Raw genomic sequence first — 16766 nt, 5'->3', positions numbered from 1 at the left:
GCATTGTGGAGAAGATTCACGCAAGCACAGACAGGCTAGAGGTTTTGGACAAGTTACTTTACCCCTCTGAGCCTCATCAGTGAAAGGAAAAGAACTCCATGCATCTGTTAGGACTATTGTAAGAATAAAATAAAACAAGCAAAAGCATAGAGAACTGTGCTGTGTATGTCACATGCTTTCATGCTGACGACTCTTTAAACCAGAATAAGAAAGGTTAAACTGTTATCAAGAAAGTAGGAAAATGTGTAATTCATCTTCAATAAACTTTTATCCAAAAAGATTAAAATGAAAGCCACAGTGTCTGGAGGGGCAAACGTCAATTAGCTGAGAAAACCGCTAACATGAAATAACTCATTCTCACAAAGCATCAGATAAATGAGGCACAGCTTTCCACCCTTAAAACCACTTGGATCTTCAACACAACTCGAGACATCTGAAACACAGTTCATTAGGAAGGATTACAGATTTTCTTTTGTACTTCACCCAGACAGCCTCGCTATGCTGCTACAGGCCACTTGATGCTTTTGGTCCCCTTAATTAGCACCAAGCCCATTTCTAAATCTATCAAGGCCAACCACAGAAAACATCTTAAGAATATTTATATCTCAGGGGAATTACGGATGATTTTAATTTTTTCTACTTCCTAAATTTTATGTAAGAGAGTAATGCTAAGTTACAATGCAAAATGAATAACTGACAAATCCATGGCTGATTCATGTCAATGTATGACAAAACCCACTGAAATGTTGTAAAGTGATTGGCCTCCAACTAATAAAATAATATTTAAAAAAAATAAATAAATAAAAAAATAAAAAAAAATAAAAAAAAAAAATGAATAACTGACAAATCCAACTGCCTATAATCGAGTTCTTGGCTGAGTCTGTCAAACAGCATAGTTCAAACCTACCTCTCTCTTAACATATTCATTTTAACTGGGTCATAAGTGAGGTCAACACACCTAAATGGTTAATGCCATGTGCCTGTCTGGTCATTTCCTTAGGTATATTAACATAGCAATGGGGATGACAAGAAAGCACTTACCTCTACAGTATTTGCAATATAACGGTTGTCACCTTCAACTTTGACAGAGAAGTCATAATAACCACTGGAAAATTTGACATTCATGAAGTTTAGCTCAAAAACATCCCTGTTAAGAATGACAGTGGGGTTAGCGACAACTCACGCAGGAAAATCACAAATGACACAACAAACGGGCTGCAAAGTGCAGCATTCCAGGGATGCACCCTTTTTTCACTTTTCCACTTCCCACCTATCGTGGGCCACCTCCTGCTCAATCACATATTATTATGAGGGGCAAACTTTAAAACCACCTAAAATGACCTTCTCTTTCAAGTCTCCAAAGTCTTCTTTTTCTACTCCCTGACCACCCCTCCTCCCAGCTCCTAAAAATTCCACCTTCTTCGGGTAAGTCTTCCACAATTAAATGCAAAATAGGTAAGTCTATAGTAGGATACCAATTTTTTTTTTTTTTAAGTGGAAATGTTCAAAGAGTTTGGCGTAAGGTAGTATAATTGTAGGTAATTTTCTGTATTATTTCTACTTTCCTGTGCTTTTTAAATTTCCTAAAAAGGGCATATCTTACTTTAACTTACTATCAAAACTTAGAAGTTTCCTATAAAAACTAACCCTTAATTTTTTTTCTAATTACCTAACAATAACACACAGCCACTGAAGGTAAGACTATGGAAGTATATTAAGCCTATGGGGGAAATGTTCCTGATACATTGTTATTAATAAAGCATTATGCTAAATGCAGATAACTTTGGTTTTATGATCTGGGTTATATCGGCTGCAAGCTAACTTTCCAAAACAAGTATGTCGGTGCTCTACAGAGATATGCTCAGGACTTACCCGACGAGGGTGAATGATGTCTTCTGTAGGACTGTGGCTCTGGAAGCAACAGATTTCGCATGCTCAAGTTTAACAGTGGCCTGAGTCAAAGGCTGGGACAGAACATTGGTGACCTGCAACTGGAAATACATTTCAAAATTATCTGTAGCCACAGAAGCTGAGGGAGTACAGATTTTTGCTTCTAGCGATGGGAGCTTTATCCACAGGGAGTGAGCTCTGCTGGGGGAGAACCATTTCATTTCAGGAACCATCTCTGACCTGTGGCCTACTATCTCTGGGGGATAAAACAGAGGAAAACACAATTAGTTTGGAATGACATAGATTATAGAATGTGTGGGTGGGGGACATTTGATTTTACCCAATGATCTCATCTTTCAGGTAAGGAAACCAAAGTCTAGGGAAAGGCTTCAGATCACACAGTTAACATTTCCTTCTCTTTGATCCCCTGATCTTCCCACTCTACTGCTCTACTATAGTACTTAAAAAAAAAAAAAATTATTAGTAAGAAAAATGCTTTATGACGGTAAGGGCAACGAGAAAACTGAAGAAATATGGATAACGTTAACAACAGTCATTTGTTGAAAGTCGACTATTTGCCAGATACCAGGCTAAGCACTTGTATCTATCCTACCACCAATCGTCTGAGACAGCTGGTATAATCTTCACTTTACAGATGAAGAAACTGAGGCCACAAGACGATATGGGGCAGCTGCAGGCCACATGGCTCAGGACTGAAGCCCCAGGCTATCCAGCTTCAGAAGCCAGTGCTGTTTCCACGCTGCTTTCTCAGCTCCCCTGATTCATGGTGAACTGTATTACCCAGGTGAGTTCTCACCCCAGTGTTTGCTGAGGGGACGTGACATATACGTAGGGGAACAAGAGGCAACTCTGGAATCTGGGGCACTTCTCCTGGAGAGTATCTGAAGGGCCCTGCAAAGCACAAGAACTGATAGGACAGGTGGACAGTCCTATGTGAATTCGTGTATTTAGATATAAACAAGATGCTAATTTCTTACGAAGATTTTAGCTTCTCACTGGTTTCCAAACAATAGCAACAAATGCCTCATTGGAATGGAAAACTCTTAAGTGTGTGCATTTTGCTCTGTCCAGACAGTTAACACAGACAACCATGCATGCTTAGTGCTGAGGGGATGGAGTGCTATGTTATGAAGAGGTAGAAAGATATACTGTCAGCTCCAAGGACTAAAGAGACCTGACATTGATCTTAACAATGTTAAAGAAAGCTGTCTTAAATAACGGATATAGAAAGTCTGGGTATAGGAAAATACATTTTAGAAGCAAGACTTCTCTATATATCTGGACTTATGAATCCATAAGTGCAATTTGCCAGCACTTCACTGAAAGCTGTACTACTTCAAATACTCCAAAAAAAAAAAAAAAAAAAAAAAGAAGATCCTGTGACTAGTTCACCGAGTGGTTATCGCCATTTGCTCTTCATTTAAGAGATCTGTCCTCATGGAGGTTATCACTGGCCGTGTAGATTTCTGGAAATGGCGATCAGAGCAGCACCCTGGGGACATGGCAGTCATACCCGCAGGACGGCCTGTTCCTGAGTGTAGGAAGGAGAGCCCTCGGGCACAACCACAACGGGCACATGGTAGCGATTCTCAGCGAGCGCGGCGGCAGCAGAGGCCACGCTGAAGGCTTCAGAGAGCGACTCAAAGTTCTTCTTGCTGAAGATGGCGTTCATGAGCTGGATGACCTGATCCTGCAAGAAGAGGCGAACACAGCTTGAGATCTTCCTCAGTCAGGCATGGGGGGCAGCCACCCCTCCCTCTCTACTTGGGCAGTCTTTCCTTCTCTGTTTCCAGGTGTTCGCATGGGAAGTCTTTCAGCCACTAACCAATCTGGTAGGGGTGGGGGAAGCAAACATTCTGCATTTAAGCGTAAAACTTGAATTTGGATGGTTTTTTGCATCTTCTGGTATAAACTGAAACGGATGCATTTCTTTGTCAACCATTTATGAATGTTTGCTGTACAAATGCAAGGAAATTCTAGACAACTACTGAGAGATAAAAGTTACTATATAATACCTATCGCAGTACCCATTTGTTCCATGTCTATGCGTGCTAGACACTGTAACAGGTGTATTAACTCAGACTGTGACAAAGAGCCTGAAAAGACTGCTCTCAATCCTTTCCAAATAAGGAAATTGAGGCTAAAGGAAGTTAATTAACTCTTACAAGTTAAGACAGAAAGAAAAAGAGAAGGAGGACCAAAATTCACATGTAGGTCTGTTAGTCTCCGAAGTCCTTTCATAATAAAATATGTCCTTTCCTGTTTCCCCTCACCCTCCCAAGCTTAGCTCCCCTCCTACCCAGCCCACCTCCACACTGGATGCTGGGACTAAGCTGGTGTTTACAAGACCAAACTGCACAGCCAAAACGTACATTAGAAAGAAACTAAAATAACTCTCCATTAAGAACTAATGGGCTGCTGAGAGGAGAGAACTGAAAGCAATTTTTTAAAAAAGTAGAACCTAAAAGGCATCATTAAAATTCTAGAGGTTGTTTGCTTAAGAGGAAACATTTTCCATTTCAATCAGTTTTGTTTTTTAAAATCTACCATCTAACAAAAGAGCTCCCCTTGTTCCCGACAGTGTTATTCACAGTCGACATGAAATAATTTTCTTTAATTGTACCAATTACATTTTCCATCACTAAGCTGTTGACATGTTAAAATGGGGGACTGTTCACCAGAATGGTTATATCAAAAGCAGTGACAGCAAAATTATCCCAGCCAAATACCTGGTTGGTAGAAGCCTGGGAATAAAGCAAAAGAAAGTTTAAGTTGTTTTATGCAGAATATCGCCAATTCATCAACTGCACTGTGTATAGGAAAATCTCTACATGATTTGTACCGTTAAGACCCATGTTCTTGCACTTTCACCCATAATGGAAATTTAATAAGAGTGTGGTGTCTTTAGACCTCCTAAACTTAGAAGGAAGGAGAAGACAACATAAAAATGCTAACACGTGAATAAATTATTAGATCATAGCCTCCAGAGAAAATACAAAATTAACTCAAATTACTCGAGAAAGGTAATTATTTACTGTTACAACTCACAATGCATTCCTAACACACAAAAGAAGTGGAAGTTCTAACTGAGGACCCAAATCTTTCCTCCTCAAATTAAAACAGCAGCACTGTTGTATTTGAAGTCCTTGAGATCAAGGGTTGGTCACCTTCTTACAAACAAGGGGTATCAAGAGGGTCCCACTCTCAAGACTTCCCACACACATTTCAACTAAAGGTTCTTTCAGGTTAACAACCTCCTCTTGAAAAAAGAAAGAAAAGAATTAATTCTTGGTGGATGTCTGGTAGACACACATGCCTCTCAGTGAACTATGTCAATCAGCATAAATTAGCCATCACCAAGGGTCGGAGAGAGAGGACAGGCAATTTTGATGTATACGGTGCTTCTCAAGAGAAACAGGATGTGCACAGGCCACCAGCGTGGAAAGAATTCATAAGACACGCAGTTAGGAGCATTGGGGAGGAAAGGGAGGTGGACAGAGAATAATGCACTTGGCCTTTGCGCCACTATCTCGTGACAAAACTGTATTCTATTTAAAACAAGTGTTGCAATTTGCTTTCCATGCCTGTCCCACTGACAACCAGTTTCTCAAGAACAGGCTTCACATTTTTCTTTCTCATTTCCATGCCGAACCCAAGATAGCCCAAAGCTAACTAAATAGCCCTCTCTGAAAAGCTATCATTAGGAGGTAATGTCAAGGACGCCTCTGAGTTTCATGCCAGAGAACTGTGATGTAGGCAGGCACCTCCTTAATGGACGGCTCCGTCCCCACATGGTCCATAAGCTTGTAGGTGGCAGCCACAAACAATGCCGTCGTTTCCAGTCCTTCTTCAAACTGGAGATACACACCTCCCAGTTCATCCAGGCGAGCAACAAGGTCCTGTCATGACAAAAGTGGAGGCCAGTTGGAAGTCACGGGATACAACGGAGATGAGATGGACAAACCATCAACCCAGTGCAGACAAGGTTTTGGGAAATGTCAGTCTGCAGACCACTTCAGTCACTCAGAGCTTTCTCAACAAAGGTGCTTAGGTGGAAAGTGAAGTACAGCATACAGCCTTCTGAAGAGAACAGTATCTTCTGTGGCTTTGAGAGTGCTCATTCCCTGACCCCCTCAACTTAGGCCCAAGCCCAGGAATCAGGGCACTCAAGGCGCCAACTGCCCTGGGCAGAAGGCTGGTGGGCCAGGCTGCGGTGTAGCCGGGAAGCACTGTGACATGGATGGGTTTGATGGCCATCCGCTGGATATAACCTCTAGAGCTAAGTTTTTCTCCTCCTTAATCAATGCTCTAAAGGATGGAGAAAGACATACTGCTCTCCTGGGGAATATGATGAGGCAGCTAACGTGCCTGTGGGGCAAACCAGTGACAACACTGTCAGACTGCCTATCATCACTGACTATGCGGTCCACAAGAGCAGGCTCTGAGCAGCGGGAGGGCCTGGGCGAAGGGTGGACCACAGTGACCATGTGCTGAATGTCAATTCTGGACTAGGCACTTTAGAACTCCACTTGCTCCTAACTACCACCATGTAGGGAAATTGAGGTTCAGACATAAATAATTTGCCCAAGATTACAGAGTAGTTAAGTAGAAAAAAAAATTTGAATTTCAGGTTTGTTATGTTCTAAAATCTGTGGACTGTGAGACCATACCTACAAAAGTAGGATGAAGGCAACTGGCCATAACAAATGATTCATGTTTATCTGCAAGACTCTTCTAATGGGTTTCAAAGACAGGAACTGGGAGATTCACTTGGCAAAATAAATTTGTACCTCAATCTCCTCCACGATGCTTCGCAGGTCAGCCTGCTGGGACAGGTAGGAGGCCGTCTGCAGAGCCTGGACTGTTCTGGAATGTAAAGAGTAGAACCCCAATGAATGGCAAGTCTCTACACACCCCTTCCTGTATCAGGATATTTGCAAAAATATCCTACTCTTGTTCTCTAGAAAGACAATCTCAGGCCTGAAGGAGCTGGTTTACAATCTATACGGGAAAGAGGCAACAAAGACCATCACATTACAAGGAGTTCCCTGGTGGTCTAGTGGTTAGGACTCAGCGCTCTCATCATTGGGATCCCAGGTTCAATCACTGGTTGGGGAACTAAATCCCATAAGCCACGTAGTACAGCCAAAAAAAAGACCATTATATCACAAAGTTCACTACAGTTAGAGAGAAGGCAATCTGGGCAACAGGATCCACAAAAGTACTGAAGGCAGAGAGAAGAGATGGCGCACCAGCGAACCCCCTTCTGAACCTCTGTTTGGTTCCTAATAGCATTGCACAGGAAACACTAGACTAAGACTTCATTAGCTCTAGAAGAGATACACTCTGAGAGAGAATGAGAGTCAATTCAACCAAGGTATATTGGGCATCCTCATGTCACATGAGGTACTGTGCCAGGCAGAGGCTAGCTACCTGTTAACTTTCTATTTTTCTTACTCCAAGACCAAAGAAACTTTGTGGAATGTACATATGTAGGTTGCTGGTAGAATTTGGAGCAACTTTTCTGAAACCAGATGAATGCAATAGAAATAGGAAGCATTTGGTAAACACACAGCTAACACTTGTGCTGTCGTCATCCTGCTAGGAGACCTGAAAGCTGCTCATCCTTGAGGCATTAAATAAGGTGAAAGGAATAAAAGATTTGGTTCTCAAACCAGAGTCCATTCTTTTTTTTTTTCTTTTCCATTTCTATTACCACTTATTTCTGACTATAAAAGTACATATTTGTCAAACATTCAAATAGATTACTAAAGAAAGCTAAATTTCTTGTAATGCCTACCCCTAAAAGATAACTGCTCTCCAATTTACCTTTAATAGACTGTACACACTTTTCTATGAGTACATATAAATGTATTTCATCCTTATTAACAATGCCATTATATTGCTTAGATGAACCATAATTTACTCACTTAATCTTCAACTGATGAACATTTACATTTTACTAGGTCATACAGTGCTATAACTGTTAAGTTATCCATGGTTGTATATGTATATACACATTTTAATTCACTGAAGTGAAATTCACATGAAATCAGCCATTTGAAAGTGAACAATTCAGAGGCATCTAGTATGTTTCACAATGTTGTGTAATCACCACCTCTATATAGTCCTAAAGCATTCCCATCAGTCCAAAATATTAATAAAACCCCATATCCATTCAACAGTTTCATTCCATTTCCCATCCCCCACTCTCTCCCTGCCCCCTGGCCCCTAGCAATCTGTGTTCTGTCTCTATGAATTTACCTATTCTGGTTATTTCATTTAAATGGAGTCATACAAAGGTGACCTTTTGTGTTTAGCTTCTTTCATTAGGCATAATGTTTTCAAGGCTTGTCCACACTGTAACACATTTTTTTCGTACTTCATTCTTAAGGTGCAATGTAGTATGTATGTCTGACAAAGGTTTGCACAGTCAAAGTTTATGGTTTTTCCAGTGACTACTGGAAAACTACTATATGGATATGAGAGCTGAGCACCAAAGAATTGATGCTTTCAAATTGGGGTACTGGAGAAGACTCTTGAGAGTCCACAGGAATGCAAGGAAATCAAACCAGTCAATCCTAAAGGAAATCAACCTTGAATATTCATTGGAAGGACTGATGCTGAAACTAAAGCGCCAACACTTTGGCTACTTGACGTGAAGAGCCAACTCACTGGAAAGACTCTGATGCTGAGAAAGACTGAGGGCAGGAAGAGAAGGGGGTGACAGAGGAAGAGATGTTTGGATGGCATCACTGACTCAATGGACATGAGTTTGAGTAAACTCCAGGAGTTGGTGATGGATAGGGAAGCCTGGCGTGCTGGGGTCACAAAGAGTTGGGCACGACTTACTGACCGAAAAACAAACAAGTAAGTATGTCCATGTAAGATATTTTATTAGGTTCTATTCTCTTAATGTGGATAACTTGGAATGGAAATGGTGCTTTTAGAAGCAGAATGAAGACAGCTGAGGACCCCTGGTGGTTAAGCTGATGCTGCTCAACCCCAGAAAGGTTCTCTAACTCTCAAGAGATGACCAGGTCTTTGTGTAAAAACACCATTTATCAAGTCAGTATTTTGGGGGATGTAGAGAGAGAATCTGTCTGCTTTCAATGCAATCATAACAATTTAGATTCCCTCCATGGAAAAAAAATTTCATTAAGGTTACAAGCTGGAAAACAGAGAAGTCAGAATTCATGGAGAGGGAAGTGTTCAATGACCCTTCTGGGATGATTGTTAGAATGCACTTGAGAAAATGAAACCTGAATTTCCAAACAAGATAGAAATCCCACATCTGCCTGCAATAAAAGATGAGCCCAGAAAAGACTGCTAGGAGAGCCTAGAAAGAACTTTTCAATTAAGGTATCATTTTTCTCTTCTTCGGAACAAGTGAGCGTCAAGCTGGTAACAACCTCAGAAGTTTTCAGAATGAAATTAATCCACTTAGCTTTTGAAAAAAATGATCATTGGCTTTATTTATTCCCCAGTCAGCAACTTCTCTCCCTCTGGAGCACTATATGCAAACACTAAGAAAGCAGATCTTGTCGTACTAACATGCTGTTGATGATTCAAAGACACTGGGTTATGAGAGACCACAACAGCATCTTTTTAGATTGTTCACTCAAGCTTACAAATGTCCTTTTCCTGTTCTAGACAAGTTTATGAACATTCATTTCCTAGAATAAGTCCAATTAAATGTAGAAGGCCCATTTAGAAAAGTCCTAATTAATTTATATCAGATTTCTTAAAACAGGGCAATTGAGTAGTTAATATTATATAAGGCATTCTGCCAGTTTGATCTTCCCAATAACCCTATGAGACAGATATCATTCTCCCTGTTTAACATACGAAAACACTGAGGTTTAGAGAAGTTAAACAGCCTGCTCATGGTCACAAAGACATTAAGTAGAAGAGGCTGGACTTGAACATTTCTCTCGCATCCCAAGTGTGTGATCTTCCTATCTGAAGTTTTTTACAAGAGGAGAAAATAGAAATACAAAAGTATAGTTTTGAAGTTAACTCTTTCTTGGGCACCTACCATGTACCAGACTCTCTGAGCACTACAAATAAAGCTTATAATCTAATCCAGAAAAAATTACAATACAATCAAGGAAGTAACCAGCTCCCTAAGAAAGGGACCTGAGAAGGAACTGCTCTAGCAAGCACAAACTCCATGCGGCCCATGCCCACCAAGACCAGGCACTGCACTAAGCTCTTCACAACAACTATCTTACTGAACCTTGATATTTGTTCTGTGATGTGAGGACTACTGATCTCATCTACAGATGAGGCTCAGAGAGGTTAATAACTTGCCCAAAGTCACACAGCAAGAAACAGAGCTAGTATTCAAACTCAAGTCTAACAGACCCCAAAATGGATTTCTTTGTACTTTCTTGTACAAAAGTACTTTCTTTGTACTTCTTTCTGTTCTGGAGTTTAGAGGAGGGAAAGTTTCCCTTTTGCTCAGAGGGCAATGGAAAGATTTTTCTGTATAAGGTGGCATCTGAGTGACACACGGACAATGAATTCATGACAGGAGACACAGTGGTGATAAGTCTTGTGACCTAAAACCAGAGGACCACAAGGGCCAAGCACTGGGCAAAGCGTGAACAGAATGTCATTCCTAGGAAAAGTACCAGCCCCCAAGCCACTGATCACTGACCATGTGAAAGTGAGCAGGATGTGAGAGTGAGACAGAGAAAGGCAACTGACTGCGAACCTGCTCTTAACAAAGCTTCAAGTTTAGAAACATTTCAGTTCTTAGCAAAAACAAAAAACAAACCAAACAAAATACTGGAAGACAAACGAACTATTCTGCAGGAGGGCATTGTGTCACTAAATGTCTTGCTCTCTCACTAAATGTCCAATCCCTCTCAGGGTTGCAATTAAATGGGGGACAGGTAGAAAATGAAATATACATATACTGTGTTTAATGAAGAGTTTCAGGATCAAAGGGGGAAAGAAACGACGTATAACTTTTTAAGTTTAGCAAACATCCTGAGGTCAGTTACAATACATGATAATAAATGTGTAACAAACAGGAAAGCTGCTCAGTGTTCCTCCCTAGCAGCTGCTTCTCCTTCACCTGAGCCTTCTGCAGACGAGCAGGGTCAGATCCCTAGGCTACTCTCCCCTCTGAGCCCCTACTCCCCTGCTGGCTGCTGTCCCCCACACCTCTAAGGGACTCCATGAGCCCTTCTCCATGGCAGTCTCCACCATCACACCGTGGCCTGGCCAAGCCTCAGCACGAGACACACGTGGCTCTCTGGCCGCCCCATCCCTTGCTTCAGCCCCTAACCTCAAAAAAAATCATGTCTCTCTGTAGCAGCATGCTTATGTTCTGACTTATGCTCTGCCTCGGCCAGAGCACTCCGGGAGACCATGTCTTGGGGAGCTGCAGGAGGACATGGCCCTTAGTACAATACGATGTCTGTAGTGCCGACAAAGCGCTGGAACACAGCAGGTGCCCAGACAACACCGTGGAACCAGTGGATGAAGCCTCTCAGGGAAGCAGCCTGAGAAGCGCTTGAGATGCGGACTTACGCCAGCACAGTCTCCTCCTTGCTGAGGCGGGCGGTAAGGGCACCGAGCGCTTCCTGGGAAGCCAAGGGGAGGCCAAAGCCACTCAGGGCTGCCACTGCATGGTAGATCTGGGCCACCGAGGAGTCTTCGCTCACAGCTGCCAGCAGCAGGTCTTTGGTCTCATTTGAAATAGAGATCTAAGAACGGACGGGCAGACACAGAGTTTAGAACAGGTGAAGGCAGCCTGCAGCAGGCAGAGCAACTACCACGGTCACATCATATATGGTCCTCGATCACTCTCTTCAACATCTCAGAAACCGGAATTAAATATCTGGGAAACCTCAGCACAACACTTTTGAAAATATTCTGGCAGCTCACTAGCCTACTGATAGGGTTCTCCTGTGTTCAAAAAAATGGATTTCTAGAAATCTGGTGGGGGTATTCATCTTTCACTTTAAACATTTTGAAATGTTAAAGAGAGACTGTAAGAAAAAAAGCAAGACTTCCCAGAAGAGAGACAAATCGAGGAAGAAGTTACTTAAAAATTCATGAAAAGTGAAAACATGGGAAACATAAACCAAGTCCATTTCTTCAAGGAAAAAAAAAAACACAAGAATGGAATTCTCACCCATATGGAATAATCTCCTTGCTAAAAAAAGTCTCACATGACCACCCCTCTTTAAAAAAGGACTTGACAGTTTAAAGTAAACACAAACATTAAGAAGCTGGACTCACCTCACACCCTGAGAGGGCCTGGCTAGACTGGGCGGCGTAGAAAAGGGAATCCACATTGCTGGGATCAAGGTTTGATTTAATGAAGGTGCACGCTTTCTAAACAGAGGGAAAATCAACATAAGTGGTGATATACACGATGACTGGGTCAAGTGTACCTTTTTTTTGAATGACAAATAAAATTCTGAGCAATCTATGATGGCTTAAAGAACAAGCTACACAAGATTTCATTTTTTAAACAGATATTTTTCACAGGAAGCTATATTACCCCCAGATGCTAACTTCATACAAAGAGCAACTCTAGGGCTTCCCTGGTGGCTCAGATGGTAAAGAATCTTGCAAAGCAGAAGACCTGGGTTTGATTCCTGGATTGTGAAGACCCCCACCTGGAGAAGGGAATGGCTAACCCACTCCAGTATTCCTGCCTAGAGAATGCTATGAACAGAGGAGCCTGATGGGCTACAGTGCATGTGGGCACAAAGAGTTGGACACGACTAAGCAACTAAGCATACACACACACACAGTCCTTCTGAACCTAGAAGTAAGGAAAGAAAATGTGGTCACTTCCACTGACCACCTGCTCTGGCTGTAAACTATGCAAGGTGTTTGTGATTCTCTTCCTCTTAATGAACATGAGGACCCTGTGGTTTTATCATCCCCATTGAACAGAATAAGAAACTGAGGTTCAGCACGGGTAAGTAACCTCATGAAGGTCACAAAGTTAATAAATGGTAATGTCTTCACTCAGATGTCTCCAAAGCTAAGTCAGGTTCAACACATCTAAAAAGTATTTGAAGAAGAAAACAATCTATTCAAGAAATCCTTTCAGCAGAATGTAGGTAATTAATGTGTGCTTTGTCGCCATCTGGTGCTTTAACAGTAGAACAACACCCAAAGTCCCAAACAATGAAGGTCATTGATACCACTTTTTGGGCACTTAAAATGTGGCAAGCAGTGTTGACAAGTGCTGTGTAAGCATTTCTCCTTTAATAAGAGGATCTATACATTAGGTCCCCCGATTACCTGAATTTTACAGATAAGAAAACTGGAGCATCAGGTCACTCAGCTCTTAATGGAGGAGCTGGAATTCAGACCCAGGCAGCCTGGTTTCAGTCTGAGCTACACAACCTTTCTCCGTACTACAAAAACGACTTGTTCTGTGTAAAACCAGCATCATGCCTACTATACTTGCTTTGCAGAGACAGATCTACCAGCAGTCCGTGATTTCAGAGCTCAAAATGCGGGTAGCTTGTTTTCGCTTTTTTTCCTATGTGGGATGGTTGATCTTGAGCCCGCAGGAAGGAAGCTGGCCCCAGACTTCTCCAAGTCCACATTTCTTTGCCTCCAATTCTTACGTGTCTAAAGACAGGAAACTACAGACACGCCTTTGTAGGAGGGTCATGTATGCTCAGGAGTATTCCATTCTTTTCGACCCCATGGGCTATAGCCTGCCAGGCCCTTCTTGGGGAAAATTCCATGAATATGGAGGCAAGAATACTGGAGTGGGTTGCCACTTCCTCCTCCAGGGGATCTTCCCAATCCAGGGATTGAACCTGTGTCTCCTGCATTGGCAGGCAGATTCTTTACCATGAAGTCACCTGGGAAGTCCTACATATACAGTACTGGACACCAAAATGAAAGATGTTCATTCTTCATTAACACCTAAAACCAACTCTCATTCCACACTCCGTTACCAGAGCTATGCTCTCCTCTCATACTTATTTAACCCCATTCCTCTCAGTTTTCCTGCTGAATCTGTTATGAAAAATAACCAAAAGCTCCCCTAATGACCTACCTATGAGAGCAACCAACTCAGTGGATCTAACAGAACTGAGGGAGTTCTCCCTACTCACTGAAAGCAACGACAGCTGAGGAGGACACACCCCACTACAAAGAAGTGGCAATAACAGAGACTCTCTCTCAACTGGTTTATTTAATGTGCATCTCTAATAAGGAAATCCACCAGCTCCTAAACGTCCATACAACTCCCTTCCTTCCATGGTTTACAATGTACACATCACACCCTCACCACAGCATGTTTCATAAGTGATTAGAAGAATGAAGAATGTGATTAAACCATTTATTTTCTGATTAAGAGGCGCATTTAGAGAGCTTTCATTTCTATTAGGCTAAAGTTTACAATTCATTCATTCAACAAATATTTGTGGAACACTTTCTGTTCAGTAGGCATTAGGCAATTCGGATGGCAGTTAGATAAAAAAGTAAAACATCAATGTACATGAACTACCACTATTACATAGTAGTACTATTAAGAGCTAATACTGATTACACACGTATTACCTGCCATCGCCATGCTAACCACCCTACATCCATCACCTTTGAGCTGCGTACTGTAACTATCTCCATGTTACAGATGAGAAAACAGATTCTGAAAGGTTCGGTAAGCAGCACAGGTCCCTCAGTGGTGTGGTTGTGAGGTCAAGATCTTGAAGCCAACCACTGAATTAGGAACAAAGAGCCACAGCTAATCATACAATTTGGAGAAGGAAATGGCAACCAACTCCAGTATTCTTGCCTGGAGAATTCCATGGACAGAAAAGCCTGGCAGGCTACAGTCCATGGGATCCCAAGAGTCAGACACGACTTAGCGACTAAACCACCACCACCACCACCAATCACACAATTAGCTGTGGTGTTAGAGAAGACTCTTGAGAGTCCCTTGGACTGCAAGGAGATCAAACCACTCAATCCTAAAGGAAATCAGTCCTGAATATTTATTGGAAGGACTAATGCTGAAGCTGAAACTCCAATACTTTGGCCACCTGATGGGAAGAACTGACTCATCTGAAAAGACCCTGATGCTGGGAAAGATTAAAGGCAAGAGGAGAAGGGGATGACAGAGAATGAGACAGTTGGATGGCATCACTGACTCAATGGACATGAGTTTTAGCAAGCTCCGGGAGTTGGTGATGGACAGGGAAGCCTAGTGTGCTGTAGTCCATGGAGCCGCAGAGTCAGACATGACTAAGCGACTGAACTGAATCACACAATTATCCCCGAATCACAGTGCACTGCAGTTGTCTGGATAGTTTTAGCCTATCAGTCCAGGCCAACAGCTAGTCGAACTCATGACATCAGCAGGGAACACCCGCAGGGGCATGAGTTCAATCTAAATCCACATGCAGCTCCAAATCATGAGACAGATTAAAAGGTGGCGTTCTGGGCTTCCCTGGTGGTCTAGTGGTTAGGAATCTGCCTGTCAACGTAGGGGATTTGGGTTCAATCCCTGACCTGGGAAGGATCCTACATGCCACAGGGCAACTGGGCCTGTGCACCACAACCACTAAACCTGCACTCTAGAGCCCGTGAACTACAACTACGGAAGCCCACTTGCCTACAGCCTGTGCTCCACAACAAGAGAAGCCACTCAATGAGAAGCCTGCACACGGCAACTAGAGCAAGCCCGCGTGCAGCAACAAAGACCCAGTGCAGCCAAAAGATATAGAAATCAATCTTTTTTAAAAAAAGTTATCATTCAAGTTAGAGTGAGACCACCCCACTTCTCCATGAGGCCCCTGGACTGAATCCTATGGTCCCACAGACGTTTGAAATCCATCGGTAGAAACCATTCATCTGCATTCAAATCCGCCAAAATTTAAAATTAACCTAATAATCCCATTTTCTCTCCTATACCTGATGATACAAAACCTCCGCTGGTCAAGACTGCTCCACCCTATGCCGCCCAACTGCTCTCTCTTCCCAGGCCCTTTCAGACACCACGGGCTGTCCTTACAGTATCTACACCAGCACCGTCTGAACTGACATGAATAAATTACAAATAAAAGCAGAAGTTTTAAAATATCAATTATAACAATAGTTAACAATCAAAGGGCCTTTCATGGGCCTGTTACCTATTAGGCATAATGTGATTTCACATTATCTCTTCAATGATCCCAGGAGAAAGGCATCAGAACTCCCATTTTACCGAGATGGAGCCAAGATCAAAAGCTTGGGCTAACGACTCTGCTGCTTGTGCACTTTCTTTTGAGCAAAACTAATTTTATCAGGTGGTACCTTGACCTAGAAGGTTTACAATAACATGAGGAAAGTTGGTTTCAACAGTCACACACAGAAATACTGGGCAGGAACAAGTAATAGCTGTCAGGAAGATATCTGAATTTCTGAATAGGTGCAGCTCTCATACAGCAGGGATTAGCAAATTTTCTATAAAGGGCTAGAGAATAAACAGGCTTTGGGGGCCAGATAACTCCCTTTAGTAATTACTCAACTTTACTGTTAAAGTGCAAAAGGAGCCGTAAGCAATATATAAATGATGGGTCTAGTTGTGTTCCAGTAAACTTATTTACAGAAATAGACTTCAAGCTGGATTTGACCCTGGGGACCATTATTTGGATGATGGTTGGCAGACACAGGGCAATTTTCTTAACCTTTCTGAACTTGTGTATTCTCCTCTATTACAGGAAAATATTTCTGACCATATAGAACTGTGGAAAACTCTTAAAGAGACGGGAATACCAGACCACCTGACTTGCCTCTTGATAACTCTGTATGCAGGTCAGGAAGAAACTGTTAGAACTGGACATGAACAACAGACTGGTTCCAAATAGGGAAAGGAGTAC

At 42.2% G+C, this 16766-nt stretch overlaps 1 protein-coding gene and 1 non-coding gene across 4 annotated transcripts in view; both read right to left on the bottom strand.

The window, feature by feature from the left end:
• Window positions 1–16766, bottom strand: part of RPN2 (ribophorin II) — a 49914-nt gene that overhangs the window by 25010 nt on the left and 8138 nt on the right. For all 3 annotated transcript variants that reach the window (XM_065921965.1, XM_065921967.1, XM_065921966.1), the window contains exons 3-9: window positions 12169–12264; window positions 11455–11630; window positions 6702–6777; window positions 5676–5810; window positions 3425–3601; window positions 1873–1991; window positions 1042–1147 (exon numbers count right to left, since the gene is read on the bottom strand). In XM_065921965.1, the coding sequence (XP_065778037.1) occupies window positions 1042–1147; window positions 1873–1991; window positions 3425–3601; window positions 5676–5810; window positions 6702–6777; window positions 11455–11630; window positions 12169–12264 (885 nt within the window). The remainder of the gene's footprint in view (window positions 1–1041; window positions 1148–1872; window positions 1992–3424; window positions 3602–5675; window positions 5811–6701; window positions 6778–11454; window positions 11631–12168; window positions 12265–16766) is intronic.
• Window positions 13433–13563, bottom strand: LOC136162284 (small nucleolar RNA SNORA38). Its single transcript, XR_010662089.1, has one exon. It is a non-coding gene; the product is annotated as a small nucleolar RNA SNORA38 (small nucleolar RNA).

The sequence above is a fragment of the Muntiacus reevesi genome, chromosome 2 (assembly GCF_963930625.1).
Source record: "Muntiacus reevesi chromosome 2, mMunRee1.1, whole genome shotgun sequence".
In the NCBI taxonomy this organism is placed as follows: Eukaryota; Metazoa; Chordata; class Mammalia; order Artiodactyla; family Cervidae; genus Muntiacus; species Muntiacus reevesi.
The sequence above is the reverse complement of the archived record's forward strand: the minus strand, read 5'-3'. Positions and strand labels throughout refer to the sequence as shown.